The sequence below is a fragment of the Dipodomys spectabilis genome, unplaced genomic scaffold (genome assembly GCF_019054845.1).
Source record: "Dipodomys spectabilis isolate Male_0828 unplaced genomic scaffold, ASM1905484v1 ptg000671l, whole genome shotgun sequence".
Lineage (NCBI taxonomy): Eukaryota > Metazoa > Chordata > Mammalia > Rodentia > Heteromyidae > Dipodomys > Dipodomys spectabilis.
In genome coordinates this window covers 167,519-190,013 of record NW_024871348.1, presented here as the reverse complement: position 1 = coordinate 190,013, position 22,495 = coordinate 167,519, and the positions used below count along the sequence as shown (strand labels likewise).

At 47.9% G+C, this 22,495-nt stretch overlaps 1 protein-coding gene across 2 annotated transcripts in view; it reads right to left on the bottom strand.

Moving 5' to 3' along the window:
* Positions 1–22,495, bottom strand: part of LOC122101668 (cat eye syndrome critical region protein 2) — an 80,233-nt gene that overhangs the window by 5,656 nt on the left and 52,082 nt on the right. Inside the window, exons 8-17 of one of the 2 annotated variants that reach the window (XM_042672141.1) lie at positions 18,572–18,655; positions 13,478–13,631; positions 11,461–11,590; positions 10,781–10,818; positions 10,601–10,692; positions 9,597–9,723; positions 7,647–8,035; positions 5,805–5,933; positions 4,787–5,639; positions 886–2,287 (exon numbers count right to left, since the gene is read on the bottom strand). In XM_042672141.1, the coding sequence (XP_042528075.1) occupies positions 886–2,287; positions 4,787–5,639; positions 5,805–5,933; positions 7,647–8,035; positions 9,597–9,723; positions 10,601–10,692; positions 10,781–10,818; positions 11,461–11,590; positions 13,478–13,631; positions 18,572–18,655 (3,398 nt within the window). The remainder of the gene's footprint in view (positions 1–885; positions 2,288–4,786; positions 5,640–5,804; positions 5,934–7,646; positions 8,036–9,596; positions 9,724–10,600; positions 10,693–10,780; positions 10,819–11,460; positions 11,591–13,477; positions 13,632–18,571; positions 18,656–22,495) is intronic. The other variant, XM_042672142.1, reaches the window with a different exon arrangement.

The following is a 22,495-nucleotide window of genomic DNA, read 5'->3' as shown; positions in this document are numbered from 1 at the left end:
AGCGCTATTTGAACCAAAGACCACAGGGACAATGCCCAGGACCAGAGTACAAGACCCACAACAGGACCCCTCCCCCCCCCACACACACAAAAAGCAAAATAAAGATAGAATGATTCTTCTGAAAAGAGACTAAATACAAGTCAACTCTGAGCCTTGAACAGATTTTAGGTCAGAAACAAATAGGAAAAGGTTAGTTCTGAAAGACTTTTAAGGATAAGAGAAAGGCAGGAAGGGTTTTGTATTGGGGGTTCTTTCCCTTGGGTGGCACAGTATTGAGACTACGCTGCAGGGCGTTCCTCACTTTTAGGAGAGGAGTGCTGAGGTACTTGGCTGTGGGAAGGATCTGAATGCTGAAACTTAATTTCCAATGGTTTAGGCACATGGGTACAGAACTTGTGGTTTGTCAGCCTCGAAATCCTTTAGGACATGGGTGCCTGAGGCGATCTGCTGCTTTGTGTGGCCTTTCAATTATGTTGTAATATCTGAATGGGCCCTGGCCGAGGAAAAGCAACAAAAGGCAAGGAGATACAGATGCGTCAAGCCAATATGAAAAGTATGAAATGGGACACGACAGCACACACCTCAAGTCCTACCCCTTGGACAAAGTAGAGGCTACAGGGAGCAAGTTCCTGCCAGTCCAAGCTACAGAGTGAAATAATACTGTCTCAAAACAGAACACGAAGTGACAATGCCAACTCATTTTCACAAAGGGGGAAAAACGGTCACAAGAGCAAAATGAGACGCCACGAACGGTTCACATGTGTTTCTCAGTCCCGAACCACTAGAGCTTTAAATCTTCCTTTTTTTCTTTTCAAACTTAACATGTGTTATGTCTTGAGAGATAAGAAAACAAGCGATTGAACTATGAACTACTACGTCTCTTACCCGGATGGTCTGCACACTTCTTGGAAAGACCCCCTCATCCCGCTTCCGGCGCCCATCTGCTCCATCATCACAGCCTGGAAGTGGCCCCGGCCCTCTTCCTGACAGTGATAGAGAGGGCCCTCCTGAGAGAGGCCGTTGGGCTGGGCAGCCGCTGCATGGCGAGGTGGATGCGCGGCTGCAGGGGAGGAGTACACCCTGGATTGGAAATGACTGGCTGACCGCGGAGGCGTGTACGGAGGCCCAGTTTGTAGCATCATACCATGAGGTGGGAAGACAGGGGCACCAAAACCCATCCCCGAACTCAGAGGTGGGGTAGTTCCATAGAGATAGTCACTGGATGAGAGCGCACTCTGTCGCTTGGTAGCTGCATTGTGGTTGTCTAGATCTAAAAACTCTTTGGGACTTTCAGGCCTCTCCACAGACTCATCTAGCTTTTCTTCCTCAGGACCAGAATTTGGCCCATCGGCTGGGACAACTTTAGCAGCCACAGCATCTATCTGAGTTGGAGAAGATAAGGCAGTATTCAGCGTCTCACAGCCCTGCAGATCGGCCATAGCACTCTGCCGCGGGGGCAGAGGGTGACTTGCTGAGGGTCCGTTTGGGCTTCCCTGGGGATGGAGTGGTCTCTGCCAGTCAGAAAAGCCCTGTGGACATGGGTAGTAAGGAGTTCGCTGGTAGTGATGATAGGAAGGCTGAGGTGGTGGCTGGTAAGAATACCTCATTCCCTGGTGGGGGCGGAACCTGGGAAAGACGCCAGGATGGGGGCTGGCGGACTGAAAGGCTCTGGGGGGGAAAGGCTGAGGATGTGACACCGAAGGTTTCCCCCCCATCACGGGGCCCAAACCCTGCAGGCCTGGGCCGACGTGATAATGAGGAGCTGGATTCGCGTATTCTAGGCCAGGCATGTACAAGGGGGAAAACTGGCTCACAGAGCCTGGCATTAAACCGGAGTCTGCACAGGACGGTGTTACTGTGCTCTGCCCTGTGCACGGCAAGGTCTCCTGTGCTGTTTTGCCTCTGGGGCACAGGGGCTTTTCTGAACCAGTGCCACTGAGGCCCCTTCCGTCTGAGCCGCAAGGGGAAGCCTCACCAGTGGCCCCGTTTTCAGGTAGAGCCCCTCTGTCTGACACCACAGAGAGGTCTCTCACACAGCCCTGGGCAGCTGGGCTACAGTAGCTGTTATCCACAGGCCAGGCGTTCTTGCCCTTTGCTGTTTTGCAGGTGTTGTCAGCTTCTGAGGAGTCGCCTTTGAGCTGTGGGCCCTCCGATTCTCTCTCTTGCGCCGGGCTCTGCTTGGTGCAGTCAGCTTGCAGGGGAGGTGTAGCCTGAGGTAGCTGTTTGAGGTAGACCCTCTCTGAAGCACTAATGCCGACTGATTTCTCTTCAAGCCCGGGCAAGGACTCTGCAAAGAATGACAAAAAAAAAAAGAGTGAAATAATAGGGGCTGAGGATCCCGAGGAGCCCAAATGTCAGGGCTTGCATGCTCTCTTTTGTGGAACTAGAGGTGGAACCTAGCACCTCTAACGCTATCCCCTAAGGCCTCCCCCCTGTGCAGCTGGTCAGGTTAGAAAGAGACTGAGAGACGATCAGAGCTCATGGGCTCTAGGTGGATGCACATGAAACACAGCAGGAGACTGCGGCTGTCATCAGCATTGCTGCCCCTATAAGAAAGCTTGAAGCACTGAAGTACTCCATCCCTTCAGAACAGAGGCTCCCTAGCAGGGGGCGGGGCTCCCGCTTTCAGCAAGTGTTCTCAGTACTTGGAAAATGCAGACCGAATCACTACCCGTGAATGAACACACTTATTATGGGCCTTTTATTGAGGGGCTTTGGGATGGAATCCAGAACCTTATGAGACTAAGCATACACTTTAGTACTGAGCAACACTCTTGTTTGGAAGTCTCAAAATACATAATATATATAATAAAACTGGGCACAAGTGGCTCACTCCTATAATCCTATCTACTCAAGAGGCTAAGATCTGAGGATCATGGTTCAAAGCCAGCCCAGGCAGGAAAGTCTATGAGACTCTTACTTCCAATTAACTGCCAGAAAACCAGAAGTAGAGCTGTAGCTCACACTGGTTGAGCACTAGCCATAAGCAAGAGGGTTCAGGGATAGCACTCAGGCCCCAGTTCAAACCCCCAACTCACACATACAACATACAACACACACACACACACACACACACACACAAAACCAGCTGCAACAAAAACTCAAAGGCATCTTTTTTTTTTTTTTTTTTGGTTGGTCATGGGTCCTGAACTCTGGGCCTGGGCGCTGCTCCTCAGCTTTTCAGCTCACGGGTAACACTCTACCACTTGAGCCACAGCGCCACCTCCGGCTTTTTCTGCTTATGTGGTGCTGAGGAATGGAACCCAGGGCCTCATGCATGCAAGGCAACCACTCTACCCCTGGGTCACCTTCCCAGACCCTCAAAGGCATCTTTATCAGGTTATAGATCTTTTTTTTTTTTGGTCGGTAGTGGGGCTTGAACTCTGGGCCTGGGCGCTGTCCCTGAGCTCTTCAGCTCAAGGAGAAGCTCCACCGCTTGAGCCACAGCACTACTTCCAGTTTTCTAGTGGTTAGTTGGAGATAAGAGTCACACAAACTTTTCTGGCTGGGCTGGCTTTGAACCGTGATCCTCAGATCTCAGCCTCCTGAGTAGCTAGGATTACAGGCATGAGCCACCGGAGCCCGGCCAGGTTATAGATCTTTTGTTTACCTGTTTTCCAAGTTCAGAAAACATAGGTGTGTACCACCAAACTCCCAACTATACAACAATTTAATACACTGAATAATTACAGTTTACACCTCCAGGGCTTCACTACGTCAATTCATTAATATGAATGAAATATCTACATTATATACAATATACTATAATACCAAATACTATATGCAAATATACACATTATAATATGGATGACACCTCTCTAACCTACCTATATACACACGTACACGCACTTATGTTTCTAGGAGGACAGGGCTTGTCCAAGTGTGATCAAAATCTGAGTCTGGTAACAGACTGAGGACAAGATTTAAGATTCATAATGAAGCCAGGCACCAGTGGCTCACGCCTGTAATCCAAGCTACTCAAGATCTGAGGATCACAGTTCAAAACCAGACCAGGCAGGGAGAATCTGTGAGACTCTTGTCTCAATTAATCACTACAAAAACCAGAAGTAGATCTGTGGCTCAAAGTGGTAGAACAATTAGTCTTGAGCAAAAAGAGCCCAGGAACAGTGCCCAGGCCCAGAGTTCAAGCCCCAAGACCACCAACACAACAAAAACAAAAAAACCTTTAACATCTTTTATAAAAGTGTCCTTTATACAACTACCTAAATTTAAAAAAAAAAGTAAAAGTGTCTCCATTCTCCAGTCATATACTGAAGAAAATCCACACTTCTCCTCTGGTTCTGCTAAGAAACTGCTCCGAGCTTTCCTCACATTTGCTAACTCTTCACGCTTATGTGCAGGTGTGTGGGAGTGGGGCAGAAGACCTGCGAGGAACAGTCAGAAATAGGTGGGCTGGGGGCAGTCTGAGCTCAAGCAGTGAGGTGGAGCCGTCTCCACCTGACCCACCATCCACCTGCAAACGGCAGCGAGGGAACACTGTGGTCAAGAATAATTGGACCTAGTCTGTTTGGCTACTCTCTACCCAAAGGGCAAATCGTTCTGTGCCTTGGATTTCCCATCTGTAAAAAAAACAGGGATATTGATGATAATCAATATGATAATCACAAAAAGAATGTCACACACTCTAAGTGCCCTGTGGTACAGCAGTATAGGAGTTTACACTAAGTACTTCAACTGGCCCAATGGGCGTACTTTGGGCGAGTGCAGGAGAACCACACTCTGTGTGAACAGTGAAGGATCAGGAAAGAGAAGCAAGGTAGATTACCTCCATCCTTCTCAGACTCCTGTGTTTCACTGACATCCTGTGTCCTCTCGGGGTTGACCAAGGCGGGCGTGGGGACTGACACCCTCACTGCTGCTGACGGAGCCGCCTGTGGGAACGGGCTGGGTAGCGGGGACGGGGGGTTCGGATGGGGGTGGTAAGGCACACCTGGGGCACAGACGCGAGAGGAGAGCTGCTGCATGGCGAGCATCTCGGGGCTGTCCATCATGGAGTCCCCGCCTGGCACCCCTCGGAGGGCTTGGGAAGGCCCTCCGAACAGAGGGCTGGGCGTGGAGGCCGCAGGTGGCTGTGACCGGCGTCCTGCAGACTCACAGTGGGGTCGCATGTACCCTGAGGAAGGAACTCCATGAGGTAGGAAGTTTGATTGTTTAGTCCACTGGTTTGGGGCAACAGACGGTCTCATCCCCCGGACATCCATCATGTGGCCAAGGGTGTGTGGCTGGTGAGGGGGCCCGAGCCCCACGTGGGGCCTCTCATCTGGCCCCAGAGGTCCTGGGTTTGTAGCACCGTGGTTTCCATTCCAGACAGCTGAGCGCACTCGATTCAGGTATTTGTAGGATCGAAACATGTGGCTTGGAGGAAATTCGGAGCTTTCGGGGAAGTCTGGGTGTCGTGCTGGAGGAGCTCCACCGTGCCTGGGGGGAACGAATCCTGCTTGGAATGGGCCTGGGCTATACACGCTTCCATCCTGACCGGGGCAACTCATCTGCCCGAGCGGCAAGGCGTGGGGCTGGGGCCCTGCGTGGGAAAGGTGTGTCAGCCCACCACACACGTGCGTCTCCTCAGGAGCTCTAAGCCGAGGGCCCCGGTGGCTGCTGTTTCCTCCAACTGGAGGCTGGGAACAAAAGACAAGAAAACACAGGTAACAATCACAGAACACGGTGGACACGCTTCACCCACTGGGACACTCTTCAGGACAGAAGACAATGAGTTAAACTCAATGTAGGAGGAGGCCTCACTTCTGACCCTTCCCAGCTCTGCTGTCTACGAAGTTGATTACCTGCATGGCAAAGGGGGGCTGCTGCTGCAAGGGGCCTCCTGGGGGGACTTCTAGGACTCTAGAGGAGCCATACAAGTTGGTGGGATCTGATCCTTGAAGAGGGCCAAGTAACCCTGGTACTGCTGGCCTCTACGAGGCAAATAAAACAAGAAAAATAAAAGATACAGCTATCAGGAGAGGCTAGGGTGTCTTGAAGACTATTAAAAATGTGCTCCTGGGGCTGGGCAGGTGGCTCAGTGGTAGAGCGCTTGCCTTGCATGCATGAGGCCCTGGGTTCGATTCCTCAGCACCACATAAGCAAAAAGAAAAAAGCCGAAAGTGGCGCTGTGGCTCAAGTGGTAGAGCGCTAGCCTTGAGCTGAAGAGCTGAGGGACAGCGCCCAAGCCCAGAGTTCAGGCCCCACGACCGGGCCCAAAAATAAACAAAAACAAAAACATAAAAATGTGCTCCTGCTGGGCCCTGGTAGTCACACCTGTAATCCTAGCTACACAGGGAGGCTGAGATCTGATGACTGTAGTTCAAAGCCAGCCTGGGCAGGAAAGGCCATGAGATTCTTTTTTTGGGGGGGTACAGTTGTGGGGCCTGAACTCTGGGCCTGGGTGCTGTCCCTCAGCTCTTCAACTCAAGGCTAGCACTCTATACCACTTGAGCCACAGAGCCACTTCCAGCTTTTTTTTTCTGCTTATGTGGTGCTGAGGAATCGAACCCAGGGCCTCATGCATACAAGGCAAGGGCTCTACCACTGAATCACCTTCCCAGCCCCAGGCCATGAGATTCTTAACTCCAATTAACCAGCAAAAGGTCAGAAGTGGAGTTGTGGCTCAAGTGTCAGAGCACAAGCTTTGAGTGAAAAAGCGCAGGGACAGTACCCAGGCCCTGGGTTCAAACCCCAGGACCAGCACAAAAACAAACAAAAACCAGTCTTTTACCAGGTGCTGGTGGGTCATGCCTGTAATCCTAGCTACTCAGGAGGCTGAGATCTGAGGATCGTGGTTCAAAGCCAGACCAGGCAGGAAAGTTCGTGAGACTCTTTTTTTTTTCCTTTGGGGGGGGGGGGGGGGGGGGGGAGGAGGGGGTCCGGTCGTGGGGCCTAAACTCTGGGCCTGGGCTCTGTCCCTCAGCTCTTCAGCTCAAGGTTAGCGCTCTACCACTTCAGCCACAGCGCCACTTCCAGCTTTTTTCTTTTTGCTTATATGGTGTTGAGGAATTGAACCCAGGGCCTCATGCATGCAAGGCAAGCGCTCTACCACTGAGCCACCTTCCCAGCCCCTTGTGAGACTCTTATCTCCAATAAACCACTGGAAAACCAGAAGTGGGGTTGTGGCTTAAGCGGTAGAGTGCACCTGAGCTGAACAGCTCAGGGACAGCACCCAACCCAGAGTTCAAGCCCCACAACCAACCAAAAAAACAAAACAAAACCAAAAAAAAAAAACCAAAAACAGTCTTTCTCCATCTTTTTACAAATTTGCTCTCCACAATACCTTTGTGGGCATCCTGTCTGCTCCAAATGTACCTGATTATGAAATTTTGTAAAGTCTCAGATACTCTGGGTAGCTTAGGTACTGCAGTATACATGGGCTTTTGACATTAAAAGAGGAACATTTCTTTATCTTTCCTTTTTGAGAGAAGTTTCTTGATGTTGTCTAGAGTGGTCTCAAACTCCTGAACTCCCAAGTAGCTGAGTTATACACATGTCACCAATGTGCCTATATCTAAAGGCACCTGAGCAAAAGACACGTGCCTTTTATTAACCCCAAATGGCTAATAAAAAGAGGTTAAGGATGACTGGCAGAAAGGAAAGCACTCACACACCTATCTTGAAAAGGAACAGCTTTTTCTTACCGTCTGGTTGAAAAGGGGCTCCTGGCTGGGCAGTCCACCGCAATGCAAGGGGCGGGGAAAGCCCTGGCCGTTGGAAGTCCCCACCTCTCGAGGAGGCTGTGCAGAACGGCTGCTCTGACTGTCCCCAGAGGAGACGCTGCGGCGAGCCGGTGGCAGTGACTTTCCTCCATTCTCCACGGGCGGCTGCTTCCTGCCAGGCCCCTCAGAGTCCCTTGAGCGTGTCCAAACGTGGCCACCACTACTCCGCCCAGCACGACTTCGTCTTTTCTCTCGTTTCTCATCCTCTCGGATCCAAAATTCCTCATCGGTGTCTCCGTCTTCACTAGGAAAATGTTTCATCATTGCTCGATGGAAACACCTCTCTAAATTATCAGACATCTTGGTATACTCTATAAGGAAGACACAAGGGTTGACTTCCAGGTAGTTTTGATAGGACACACACAAAAAACATTAAGTGCTTCTAAAAATAAGCAGTAGAAATGCCATCTGGCTACATTTCTAATTTAGTTCAACTTGGAAGCATATTAAATTATAGAGCTATGGACATAAGATGAAGACATGCTTCTGTCCATATTCTTCTGCCCAAGGTTAAATGGCTACTCCAGGACTATCACCTCAAATGAGTGAAAGTCTGATTCTGTTAAGCTAAGCTAAAACAAATTACTAAGATTTGCTGAACCTGATTAAATTTTTTTGGTTTGGTTTGGTTTTTTGTGCCATCCTGGGGCTTGAACTCTGGGCCTGGGTATAGTCCATGAGCTTCTTTTTGCTCAAGCTTAGTGCTCTAACACTTGAGCCGCAGCTCTACTTCCAGCTTTTTGTGTTTAATTGGAGATTAGAGTCACATACTTTCCTGCTGGGGCTGGCTTCAAACCATGATCCTCAGATCTCAGCCTCCATCTGGGTAGCTAATACCTGGCTCTCCTGAATTATTCCTTTTTACTTTTTGAGACAAGGTCTTGTTATGTAGTCAAAGTTAGCCTTTCAAGAATGCAAGCCGGGTGCTGGTGGCTCACGCCTGTAATCCTAGCTACTCAGGAGGCTGAGATCTGAGGATCACGGTTCAAAGCCAGCCTGGGCAAGAAAGACCGTGAGACTCCTATCTCCAATAAACCACCAGAAAACCGGAAGTGGCGCTGTAGCTCAAGTGGTAGAGCACTCGCCTTGAGCTGAAGAGCTGAGGGACAGTGCCCAGGCCCAGAGTTCAAGCCCCACGACCGACAAAAAAAAAAAAAAAAGAATGCCCAGCATGGGGCTGGGAAGGTGGCTCAGTGGTAGAGTGCTTGCCTTGCATGCATAAGGCCCTGGGTTCCATTCCTCAGCACCACATACACAGAAAAAGCCGGAAGTGGCACTATGCCTCAAGTGGTAGAGCACTAGCCTGGAGCTGAAGAGCTGAGGACAGCGCCCAGCCCCAGAGGAAAACAAAAATGCCCAGTTTTCCAGCTTTGGCCGGGTGCTGGTGGCTCATGCCCATTATCCTAGCTACTCAGGAGGCTGAGATCTGAGGATTGTGTTTCAAAGCCAGTCCAGGCAGGAAAAGTCAGTGAGACTCTTATCTCCAACTAACTACCATAAAACCAGAAGTGGCGCTGTGGCTCAAGTGGTAGAGTGCTCGCCTTGAGCTGAAGAGCTGAGGGAAGGCGCCCAGCCCGAGGTCAAGCCCCATGACCAACCAAAAAAGAAAAAAAAAGAATGCCTAGCTTTGACCATATTATTTCTAGCAGTAATTTGGGGGGGGGGGGGGTGTATAAATTAATTTATTTCTCAACTGGGGATATGAGTCTCACAAACTTTCCTGCCTGGGCTGGTTTCAAACTGCCACAACTGTGATCCTCTGATCTCAGCCTCCTGAGTAGGTAGGATTAGAAGCATGGGCCACTGGTCCCCAGCTGAAGGTATATTAATCTGATAGTAACAGTATTCAGCATGTCTTCATTCCTCACTTACCACTATTTTCCCCATTATATTTTCGACAATTCTTGAACATTGTCTTCATATCACTTATAAATTCTTCCTTGGTACAATATATACCTCCATTCAATTTCTTCTCCATACTTGAAATATCCATGGGGATCTAACATAGAAGACATAATAGAACATCACTCAGCACTTCTGGAGCAAAGGTTTCATGCCGTTACAAAATGCTTAAGAGAATGGTATCATTTGTAAGAATGACAAACGAGAGTGGTGGAGCATCTGCAAGCAGCGCTGTGGCTCCAAGTGGTTAGAGCACTAGCCTTGAGCAAAAGAGCTCAGGGATGGTGCCCAGGTCCTGACTTCAAGCTCCACAATGACCACCCCCAGTAACAAAAAAACGAAAAACTGATGGGAGTGGCAGGGCACCAACCTAGCAAGCAAGCAGCCACATGAACGTGACACCCAGTTCAAACCCCAGTACCACCAGGAGGGAAGAGAAAATCATAACAAAATGAACTCGAGGAGCATAGGTGTGTGTGGCTCGAGTGGTAGAGGGCCTGCCTACCAAGTCTAATCCCCAGTACCATCACCAGGAGTGACTCTCACTTGTGATCCTAGCTACTCAGCAGGCTTTCATCTAAGTGATCAACGCTCAGAGCCAGCACAGACAGACAAACCCTAGAGACTCCTATCTCTAGTTACCCAGAAATGGAGGGCATGGCTCAAGTGGTGGAGCTCCAGGTTTGAGCAAAGACATTTAAGTGAGAGAGCAAGTTCAAACCCCAAAAGAAAAGGAGGGAGGGAAAGAGGAAAGGAGGCACGGAGGGAGGGAGGGGAAAAGGAAGGGGCGGGGGGGGGGGGGGGCATTAAAGAGAATGCAAGCTCGATGGGGGAGAGGGGGAGGGAGGGGTAGGGAGGGAGAAGGGGAAGGGAAAGAGGAGGGGGAGGGGGAGAAGAAGGGGGAGAGGGAGAACGATAGATAAGCAAACGAAAATTCCAGCAAAATAGATACTAAATGAAGATTTCAAACATACCTTAATAATCTGGTAATAGTTAGGGGCATACGATTCATCTACAGGTTCCAGGAAGGGCCAGGAATCCTTGTGAGCCTTAACCACATCTAGAACTGAAAGAAACAAGAGAAAAGCAATCCACGCACACTCACACAGGAGGTTCTCAGAATCAGAGCCCGGGTATGGAGGGTGGGTCCTCACCTTTGTACATGGCAGTGAAGTCGTCATCTAACTCAAAGCTGTGAATTGTAAGACAACACATTAGCACTAATTCACCATCATCTCTTAGCAATAGAGAGGTCATCAGATTTCCCCATCTCTAAACTAATTCAAGAGACTCATCAGCACATTCCTTTCTCATTTCCGTGGGGACAGGAGGTTAGCAGGCTTTGAATGACCAATTCTCCTGCCTCAGTCTCCCTAGTGCTGGAATTCCACACACGTGCCATCCTGCTTGGTTGGAAGTAAAAACAGAAACAGTTAAGCTGTTTGCTGAGCATGGTGGGGAATGCCTGTGATACCAGCCTTCAGGAGGCTGCGGCAGAAGGATCTCAAGTTCCAAGCCAGAAGGTTATGGAAAGATACTGGGAGGAGAGGCTAATCCCCAAAAATAAAAAATCTCCACTCTTCTAAACTAAAAAGACGTTCTCTGTACTTTCAAAATAATCAGATTCTTAGAAGTAATCCGATTCTAGTTTCTTCAGCGTAACAGAGCTTTGTAGAGGAGGGTCTCTGTGCTTGTGACAGAGCAGGGCAGGGGATCTGTGTGCCCATGGGCGATGCGGGGGGCCCGTGGGTTTAACACCCACTCCTGTTCTTTGCGGTCTCTCCATGCTCCCACAGACAGGTCTGTGACAAGGCTTGCTGCCATTACTACTCACAGGTCCTTAGGCTTCTTCTCCTCCCTCATGGGAGAGCTGGGGTCCAGATGGGACAGTTCGGGGGGAAGCTCCTTGCCTTGAGCCAGTAGCCATGCCCGTTCTTCCCTGAGCTTTCTCCTCTTGGCACGATCTAGAGGGAACACGGACGTGACGGTGAGCACTGTGCTTGCAACCCCGCTCCTCCAGCCATCTCCCCTTGGAGAGGCCTGCGGAACCTCTGCTGGCTCCGCAGAAGCTCAGCATAATCCTTTGCACATGTCACTCTGAACGCGTCACTCCTTACACAAACTTGCCTTCCTTTCCTTCAGAAAGCTTATCAGCATCAGTGATACCTGACATTAATCATTCTCCATCTTCTTACCACCCGAATGGGAGCACCACAAAGTGAATGATTTATTGTGTCATTACTGAATTCTGAACGGTGCTGGCACAGAATGGTTGCTCAGACAAACCTGTCACTGTAAAGAAAACTCTTGCATGGTTCCCTTTATCAATCAACTGAGGCCTGACTTACTCCCTACTTGGCCAAATAAGTTGCAAAAGGGAAGGGCAGGGCAGACATACCAATCTCGCCTGCCTGTGGTTGTCTCGGGGCGACAGGCACAGGGCTGCGTGGCAGACCTTTGTGGGCTGGGAGCTGTGCCACTGGCCTGGGACTTGTACTGGGTGAGGGGTGAGCAGGCATTCCCCCTGTGTTGAGACCCATACCTGTACCAGCACTTTTTCTGCACATGGTGACTGTTGATGTCAAGTAAGAGGATGCAAGGGGCTACAGTGTTATACTGAAGAGTCTTCTACACCACATTCTAACCCCAGAACTCTTGGCACCCACAGAAGCTAGCTAGTTCTACCAATCCCAAGGTTGTCATAAACAACTCTGTTGATTATAAGTAGAACCCTGGTTCGACTGGCACTATTAAAGAAGCCAATTCGTGTGAAGAGGAAATGCCTCCCCCAACAATTCTAGCTGTTCCTGTGTACACTGCATTTCAGGAGCCTTAGACATGGAGTTTATGATGCTCGAACAGATCAGGGCTGCTTCTCTGCTCAGTTCCAATCCTGGTACTTAGGAACAGAGACTTATGTAATGTCCAAAGGCAATAACTACATTTCTGGAAGAAGGAGGGAGCTCAAGCCTGTAATCCTAGCTACTTGGAAGGTGGGGTTCAGGAGGACTGCGTTTGAAGCCAACTAAGGTGAAAGTCCTCATGTCAACAAACAAGCTCAACGTAGTTGTGTGCACCAGTCATCCCAGCCACACAGCAGGTACAGCTAGGAGGACTGTGGCTGGAGGCTAAAATAATTAAAGCAGCCGGGTGCCAGTGGCTCACACCTATAATCCTAGCGACCCAGGAGGCTGAGATCTGAGAATTGTGGTTTGAAGCCAGCCCAGGTAGGAAAGTCTGTGAGATTCTTCTCCCTCCATCCCCCGCCCCCCCAGTCATGGGGCTTGAACTCTGGGCCTGGGCGCTGTCCCTCAGCAGTTCAGCTCAAGGCTAGCGCTATACCACTTGAGCCACAGCGCCACTTCTGGCTTTTTCTGCGTATGTGGTGCTAAGGAATGGAACCCAGGGCCTCATGCATGCAAGGCAAGTGCTCTACCACTGAGCCACCTTCTTGGGCCTCCGTGAGATTCTTATCTCTAATTAAACAGCCACTAGCCTGAAATCACAGTGGCTCAAAAATGGTAGGCCACCAGCCTTGAGCAAAAAGGCACAGTGCTCAGCCCCTGAGCTCAAGCCCCAGGATTAACGCACATGCAAACACACCTGCCTGGAAAGTGTGAGGCCCTGAGGTCAACCCCTCGTCCTGCCCGCCCGCCTGCCCCAAAAAGTATGGAACAAATTATGATCGGTACTTCAGAATTTTCGGCTTTTTCATGTATGTGTATGACTGCAGGAGTCTGATCAGCAAAAGCTCAGGTGAACCATGAACTCCTGGCTTCATCCCCACCTGGATGTGGGCGGCCTCACCTCACGCGTGTACATCTCATGACGGGGCAGGAAGTCTCACATACCTTCCACTGCCTTGACTTTTTCCTCTAATTCCCGCTTCCTCTCCTCCTTTAACATCTGTTCCTGCTCCTTCTTCTGCACGGCGAGAAGAATCTGACGCTCTTCTTCCTCCTCCTTGCGCTTCTGTTTCTCTATCCTGGCAAGTACAGGAGTCCCCTGTGAGGAGCCAAGGCGGTGTAGAGTCAATGGACCAAACGCGAAGCAGAGTGAAGATGCAAGTTATTGACTTCAACATCCTGCCCTGACTAGTTAATGTAAACAGGGGAGGACCTCAAAGGGCAAAGAATGGCAACGCCATTTAGACAAATTGTATTTAACAAGGAAACCACTTTTTTTTTTCTTTGTTGGTCACGGGGCTTGAACTCTGGGCCTGGGCGCTGTCCCTGAGCTCTTCAGCTCAAGGCAAGCACTCTACTACATGAAACAGCACCGCTTCCAGTTTTCTAGTGGTTGGTTAATTGGAGATAGAGTCTCACGGACTTTCCGGCCTGAGCTGGCTTTGAAACATGATCCTCAGATCTCAGCCTCCTGAGTAGCTAGGATGACAGGCGTGAGCCACCGGTGCCCAGCCTGGTTTGTTTGTTTTGGAGGTAAGGGGGTTGTTTTTTGTGGTTAAAGAAAGTTTAGAAGTAGATTTCTCAAAGTCACTTTACCACTTTAACCCTCATGTTAAAAGAGCTTGCAAAGTAAAACTCTAGAATAAACAGAGAGGAATAAAAATTAAAAACTATCACTGACTGTATATCTAACATTGCACTCGTAAGCAGGCTGCACAGAACAAAGTCCTAAAACCACCATCTCCCTACAACCCAGGCAGGCAGACGATGATTAGGAACTGGTGTGCTTCTACACTTGGCAAAGGACAGTTACCTGGGAGACGCCATCGCCCTCCTAAATAAACGCCAGTGAGCCTCTTCCTAGCATCCCACCAGCAATCCTGTATCCCAGCCTGAATACGTATCATACACCAAATCACAGAGACCAAAGCAAGACAGCTGTACAGTGATTCCCAGACAATGTGTGTAAGACATCAAATGAAAGTGACAAAGAGGAAAACAGCTTTGTCAATGGAGTTACTTCATTCTAACAAAACAAATGACCCCTTGCCTAATGCAGGAAGGTCCAGGGTTTGACCCCAGAACCACACATAAACAAGAACACCAGTTTCACATTGGACACAAAAGTAAGAGAAAAAAAAAACTGGGCATCTTAAATGACCACAATTTATTTAAATAACTTACAATGTATGTGTACATTTGTCGCCACAAATATTCTGAAATATCTGTGAAATATTCTTCCGTTCTTCCTTTACCATTACAGGGTATACTAAACAGAACGAGCATTTGTTTGGGGTCGTTTCTGGTTCTGGGGGCCCAACCTGGGTCAAGGGTCTCCGGAGTGCTATACAACCACTCTACCCAGCTATCCCCCAAGATTAGCTTCTTTCCTGAGGAAATGCAAATCAATCACTTATGAACAGAAAAAATACCACTGAAGACCTAACCTGCAAACAAACACAAGAACTGCCCTGAAGCGTTCCACACACACCTAGCCACGCTCAGGTGCCGAGGGTGGGAAGGAGGACAGCCACTCAACAAAACAAAGAGACACTGCAAACACGTAAAGAACTCTTAACAGACCCCCACTTGAAAACAAATACGCAACTCACAGAAGATAATAAACCACACACGGTACAGAAATGTTCACTGAGATCTGTTTGTAATAAATGCACCCAAAAAGGGTCTGAAGCAAATGGGTAGCTGTAAATGGCAATGATTCCTCAATTATATATCATGAAGTTTTTTTGATATTCTAAGTTTTCTTTTTTCTTTGTCAGTCCTGGGGCTTGAACTCAGGGCCTGGGCACTGTCCCTCAGCTCTTCAGCTGAAGGCTAGCACTCTATCACAGTGCCACAGCACCACTTCTGATTTTCTGGTGGTTAATTGGAGATAAGAGTCTCTCGGACGTTCCTGCCTGGGCTGGCTTTGAACCACAATCCTCAGATCTCAGCCTCCTGAGTAGCTAGGATGACAGGTGTGAGCCACCGGCGCCTAGCTCCCATGACTCTTATTTCCAATTAACCAAAAACCAGAAGTGGTGCTATAGCTCAAAGTGGAAGAGCTTTTTGAAAAGCTGAAGGACAGTGCCCAGGCCCAGACTGACAAAAGGAGGGGGAGAATGGCAAGGAAGGACTCTAGATGCATTTGGTGATAGGGTGGTTGCCTAAAAGGCTCTAGGTTCAATTCTCAGTATAGTCACCAAAACATATGTAACAACAAGGTGCTATGTGATGTTTTAGTATACGTAGATATATTCTGTCGTCAGGTTAAACGTAACTATTTTCTTAGACATTTATCATTCATGGCCAATAACAAAAGCAAAAAAATTCTTTTTGACCGTATATGATATACAAACCCTAGCTGCAGTCACTATACCATACAATAGCAAACCAGAATTCTTTTTACTTCTATTTAATGAATGTTCTTCGATTAAGAGGCAGCCCGGCTAGGTTATCATTTAAAAAGGGTATGTGTGAAGTAATATGTAATGGTACCATGTAAAAAGCCAGTTGCAAATGGAACAGGGATTGGTGTTTAAATGCTCTATAAGAAAAAGTCCTTCTAGAATCAAGAGGGTGTGTTAATGAGAGGCTAATTAGAAACATCATTGTGGAACCCTCTAAACGCCTGTGAACTAAAACCTCTCTCAGGTTAATGCAGTGCTGGCTCCTCACTGCAAGATACCCGGCTGGTCCACTGGGCTCCTCCCCGCTTCCCACCTCCCTCCACCCCCACTCAGCACCCCTAATCCTCAGGCTCAGAGAGACCATGCCCCTTCACTGATCTTCCCCGTAGGGGTCACATTAAAAGGTCTTCTGAGGCACTGTAGTCCCTGGGTGGTCATGTGCTTAAAAGGCCTGAAAATTTATCTGCTCTGGAAGCTCATGTTATCATTAAGATTTCTCCAAAACATCTGATTCTTAAACAGGTATTCAAGTATTGTTTGTGTTCCTACGTACTGTGGTTCCTGTATTTCAAGCTAAATAGCAGAATTTTAAAAATAAACCCTACCAAAATAGAAGAAATGTCGCTGTCTGATGCTCAACGTCTGCTTGCAGCAGAATCTTCCAGGGTACTTAGATTATGGGCAAATCTGAACAAACAGCTGCCCCCATAGCAGTGTTCAAGGAGGTGTTGACTATCGAGGGAAAAGGGGGAAAGGGAGAACCTAGCAAAAGAAACACGCCTGAGAACTCCGGCTGGTCCCGCTGGCCCTTCACAAGCCAGTGGCCCTGATGGGAAGAGGAAAGGAGGGAGGTGGAGAGCAGGCACTGCAGGATTGCCAACACAAAGGCAGTCTCCTGGGAGCAAGAAGCGGGCTGGGAAGAAATGGCCTGCTCAGCCTCTTCACCTCACATCCCCCTGCTCGGCTCTCCTAGAGCTGCACCGGCCACCTAAATCCTTTCCCAGTCACCTCTCCACTTGGTCAATCTCAGTGAATGAAAAGATCAGAAATTTCTCTCCCCACAGTGTGGCGCTAGATCAAAGTCACTTCACACCTCAAAGGTTATGTCATGAAAGGAAAACACGGAACCATACGACTCATTAGTCGTGGATGGTGCTTGGAAACTTTCTTAGTAATACCCATTTCTTACCCATTTTCTTCAGCTAACAATGTCCTTCAGACTCCCATCTGATACGCTTTCTACTCATAGGACTGATTATAAACACAAAAAATTTCCTGTGTTTCAAGAGAACTGTCTTTGTTTATCTAAGCCCTTATGTCTTAGGAGAAATGTGAGCAACAGACTTTCTGACAAGACCTTGTCACTTGGGCAATTCATCTCAGCAGAGAGACAGCATATCCATCCCATTCCAATTCACAGCCATTTCAGGCCCATACTGTACCAAATAGGGACCAACTGTGAACTCTCCTTTCCACTATTGTTTGAAATAAGACTGGTTGGTTCTATGTAGGCGATCCTGGCTTCCAACTCAGGATTGTCTTGCCTCTGGCTCTGACAAACATCTACCACAACACCAGCTTTCTTTACTTCTCATTTGCTTTCACTGCTCAATTTCCCAAAAGGTTGGTAAATGGTGACCACTCAAGACATTCCTTTATTCACTGGCCTACCTCTTTATTTATTATTCACTAGCTTCTTCCATTCCTACCATTCTCTAAGGAAACAATTTCTCCCCAAAGGTTATCTCCTCCATTCTAGATATTTCAAACAGCAAAAATTCTACTTCCTCTTGCTGTAACTACTATTTAGTACCACCGTTTTTTTCTTATAAAAGCATTTACTTAGGCTGGGCACCAGTGGCTCATGGCTATAATCCTACTCAGGAGGCTGAGACCTGAAGATTGTGGTTCAAAGCCAGCCCAGGCAGGAAAGTCCATGAAACTCTTATCTCCAATAGACCACCAGAAAACCAGAAGTGGTGCTGTGGCTTAGGTGGTAGAGTGCTTGCCTTGAGCTCAAGGGCTCAAGGACAATGCACAGGCCCAGAGTTCCACCCCCACGAGCCACCCTCCCTCCCACCCCCCAAAAAGCATTTACTGTATATGGAGTAAGCAGAGAGCATTCTTCCAAAAGCAAATGGCAACTTGCTTCTGTGCCTACTGAAGATATAAACAGGAGACTCTGGAGAGCCCTAATCTGCACTCTAACTACCACGTACCGTACCTGCCCAGCTGCATGCACCACACACGGCTCTCTACCATGCCGTGTGCTTCCTTGCCACGGAGAGACTGCGCTCAGCTCTACCACTCTCCCCGCCAACTACCAGAATCTAAGCCACCCCCAAGCCCAGGCCAAGCACTGCCCAAATCCTTCCTTCTTTGCTTTGCGTCCATAAACTTTTTACCTCTATTTTTACAACTTAGCCACTGGATGTACCTATCACTCAAGGAGATGAGACTATGATGTAACCATTTATTTCCATATTCTCTTTACAGAAATGGGCCTTACATGCAAAAATCCTTAATAAAGTTTTTGAGACTTAAATGAAGAAAAATAAAGAAGTGAAAACAAAAGCTACGTGAAAGGGAGCTGCCCTTTCTCTGTCTCTCTGCTTGCACACACACTCACCTCTGGTCTGATGGAGTCCATGGACAGGTGGTCTGACATCCACCTAGGTTGCAACTCTGCCTTTGTGCGCTGTGGACGCTTTCCCTATAGTTAGAAGTGAGGGAAAGAAAGGGATAGACAGATTAGGGAGCTCTCAGCCACTGCCGCTGCCACCGGTAGAAAAAGAACCGCGGAGGCACAGAGGAAATCGCCAATGGTGACGATCTGTAAGACGATCAGGACAACAAGCATTTAGCTATGCCAGGTTCTAAGCCAATAAATTACTACTGTCACTCTCGGTGGTACTGAGGTTTGAGCTCAGGATCTTCAGCTTGGTAAGCAGGTTCTTTACCACTTGAGCCATGCCTCTTGCATTTTTTGTGCTGGCTATTTTTGAGATAAGGTCTTCCTTTTTGTGAGGGGACAGGCTTGGACCATAATCCTGCTCTCCTTATGCTCCGGCCAGTAGTTAGGATGAGGGTGCACATTAACATTACAAGCTCAGTATATTAAACAAAACAGCCAAGAATCTCCCATGACAACCTTTACCAAAGAAAAAAAAATTAATCTTAAGAACATTTTTCCGCTGAGCACTGATGGCTCATGCCTGATCCTAGCTACTCTGGAGGCTGAGATGTGAGGACTGCAGATAGAAACAGGCTAGACAGAAAAGTCCCTATCAAAACCTCGAAGTGGCGCTGTGGCTCAAAGCAGTAGAGCACTAGCCTTGAGTAAAAGAGCTTGGGGACAGTGCCTAGGTCTTGGATTCAAGGCCCACGACTAAAAAAAAAACAAAACAACAGTACATGTCTAGACTCCAAGTTCAAGGCCAGCTTTGGGTACCTTACCCAAATTCACACAAATGGTAAAGCTCTGTCTTACCACAGTAACAGCAGTTAAGAAGCTGGACACTAGTGGCTTATGCCTACAATCCTAGCTTCTCAGGAGGCTAAGATCTGAGGACTGTAGTTTGAAGTCAGTCCTGACAGCAAAGTCCGTGAGACTCTCATCTCCAAAATAAACTACCAAAAAGCCAGAAGCAGAGCTATGGCTCAAGTGGCAGGACGCTCATCTTGACCAAAAAACAAAACAAAACAAAACAAAAAAAGTCAGGGACAGACAGTGCCCAGGCCCTGAGTTCAAGCTCCAGGACCAGCATCACAAAAAAAAAAAAAAAAAAGGCAGCTGGAAGCAGAAAGCCTTTTTAAAGGTCAGTCAGTGGCAGTAGGAAGAAGTGAGGGAGGGCAGCTGCCCAAGCAGAGTCCAGAATGAGTAAAAGTGGGAAGAAGACGCAGCAAGGAGACATCAGAAAGCTCATCTGCGAAGAACGCTGAGAAAACTGAGCAGCCCGAAAGCGACCACTCTGGGAAATCTCAAAGGAGGAGCTTCGGAGATGATCTACACCTAGGCGTGCACTCTAGCTGACACTGTATTAGCAGGTGCATGCAGCCTGTGGAGTTCTGGTGGATGAGCCACCTTGTAGCCTGCTAGACAAGAGCCTTCGGTCAGATAGTCCAACAACTTCCATGAATGCAACAAATACAGGACACATTCTGGAATCCTGATCTTCCTCTCAAGAATTCTCAAGACTTCTTCAAGTTATAATGATGTAAGTCATCAAACAACAGAGTAACAGTAAGGAATAGTTCATATGGTTTAGGCACACTGCAAAGGGAAAGGGTCAGCAGTTTGGACACCTTTTCTGAGGGGAGGGGTGTCCTGTGTAAATTCAATCACAAGATCCAAAGTATTGTGACCTTCTTCCTTTTCCGCAAAAGCTACCCCAGCAGTTTATAAGGTTCAAGACATTAAGAGAAGATCTCTTAAACTTTAAACACAGACTTAGCACATCGATTTACCATGCTAATAGCACAAAAAGCCAACAGCAGTTTCACTCCAACACTGTGACATCACAGAAGAGTGACTAAGGAAGACCATCCTGTTCTCGGCACAGAGGAGTGTCCTGACATACATACTGTCACCTTTTGTGTACACAGTCTAAACCAATTTATTTAAGGTCTAATGTTTAAGAGCTGTCCCAAACACAACTTTTAGACTAAATACTACTTTCTGTATCACTTTTTTTTTTTTTTGGTCAGTCCGGGGGCTTGAATTCTGGGCCTGGGCGCTGTCCCTGCACTCTTCAGCTCAAGGTGAGCGCTCTACCACTTGAGCCACACCGCCACTTCCAGTTTTCTAGTGGTTTACTGGAGATAAGAGTCTCACGGACTTTCCTGCCCGGGCTGGTTTTGAACTGTGATCCTCAGTTCTCAGCCTCCTGAGTAGCCTGTAATCACAGGCCTGAGTCACCAGCTCCCGGCCACTAACATTTTTATATGCTCAAAGGCCTCACCTCCTTAATTCTCTCCAGTTTACTAACATACCTCCAGAGATGTATCAAATCTTCTGTCTTTATTTTATTAAGAAATGTGGGTTTACCTTCCAATTGAGATTCTTCATCAGTTACCCATCATCATCATCATCATCAAACAATGCACGAGACTCCATGCCTCCTAAGTGCTATGTACACTAACGTAAGTTCTTTTGTTTAATACCCACCAGACTTCCTATGAAGACAGCACACTGCAGGTGGCAAACAGACATGAATCTCAGAAATATGACCTATCTTCTCCAAGGGATCAACAGAATAGGGTGGAACCATGATTCAGGTGTATCTGAAGAAAAGCTCCCAGTTCTTCACACACTACTACCTGAATAAACCCTTTACCAGGAACCCAGTCTCTGTGCCTGCCTCCCCTTTCTACTGCTTAAAATGTTAGTTTAATGTTGTCTAATGTGCGCATCATATTCTTTTCTGCTGATGTTTCAATTGCTACGTCTGACAAGACATTTTTCATCGTTGCAACACAGAGCCAAGTGACAGTGGCTCACACCTAGAATCTGAGCTGCTCAAGAGGCTGAGATCTGAGGATCATGGTTCCAAGCCAGTCCAGGCCAGAAAGTCCCTTGAGACTCTCATCTTTATTTCACCACCAAAAAGCCAGAAGTAGAACTGTGGCTCAAGTAGTAGAGTATTAGCCTTGAACAAAAAAAACATCAGGGACAGCACTTGGACCCTGAGTTCAAGCATCAGGACCATCATATATACATATGAGCGCACGCACACACGTGCAGACACACACGCGCACACGCGTGCGCGCACACACACACACACACACACACACACACGGGGGGGCGTGGCTCAGTTGGTAGAGCACCAGCCAATGAGTGAAAGCATCATTTGAATTAGGTCTTAGATAAAAGAAAAATGGGGGGGGGGGGGGGACACCCACAGTCAAAACAAAGAATTTTGAAATTATGTACTCTTCAAATAGTGATTACTCGCTAATCATAGGCTGTAAGACCCTATGGAGGTAAGGTTTCTGCAATTTGTTCACATAAACACCTATTAAACTTGCATCTGCTTTTCCAGTTTCCTCTTTTTAGACAAAAGTAACACCTCTTCATTTGAAAACCAATTATCTTTTACCATTTTATCTTAATTTCACAGACAAGACTTTTAGAAGCATCTATTCATTATTTTACCTCTTCCTTTTTTCTTTTTTCTTTCTTTGGTGCCAGTCCTGGGGCTTGAACTCAGAGCCTGGGCACGGTCCATGAGAGCATCTTTTGCTTTCTTTACCACTTGAGCCACAGTGGCACTTCCGGCTTTTCCTAAGTAGTTTACTGAAAATAAGTGTGTCATGGGCTGGCTTCAAACCTCGCTCCTCAGATCTCAACCTTCTGAGTAGCTAGGATTTATAGGCCTAAGACACCAGTGCCAGGCTTCCTCCCTCTAAAACAAAGGTTTTTTTTTTTTTTGGCCAATCCTGGGGCTTGAACTCAGGGCCTGGCTGGGCACTGACTGTTACGGAGCTTCATTTGCTCAAGGCTAGCTCTACTACTTGAGCCATAATGCCACTGCTAGCTTTTTCAGTATGTCGT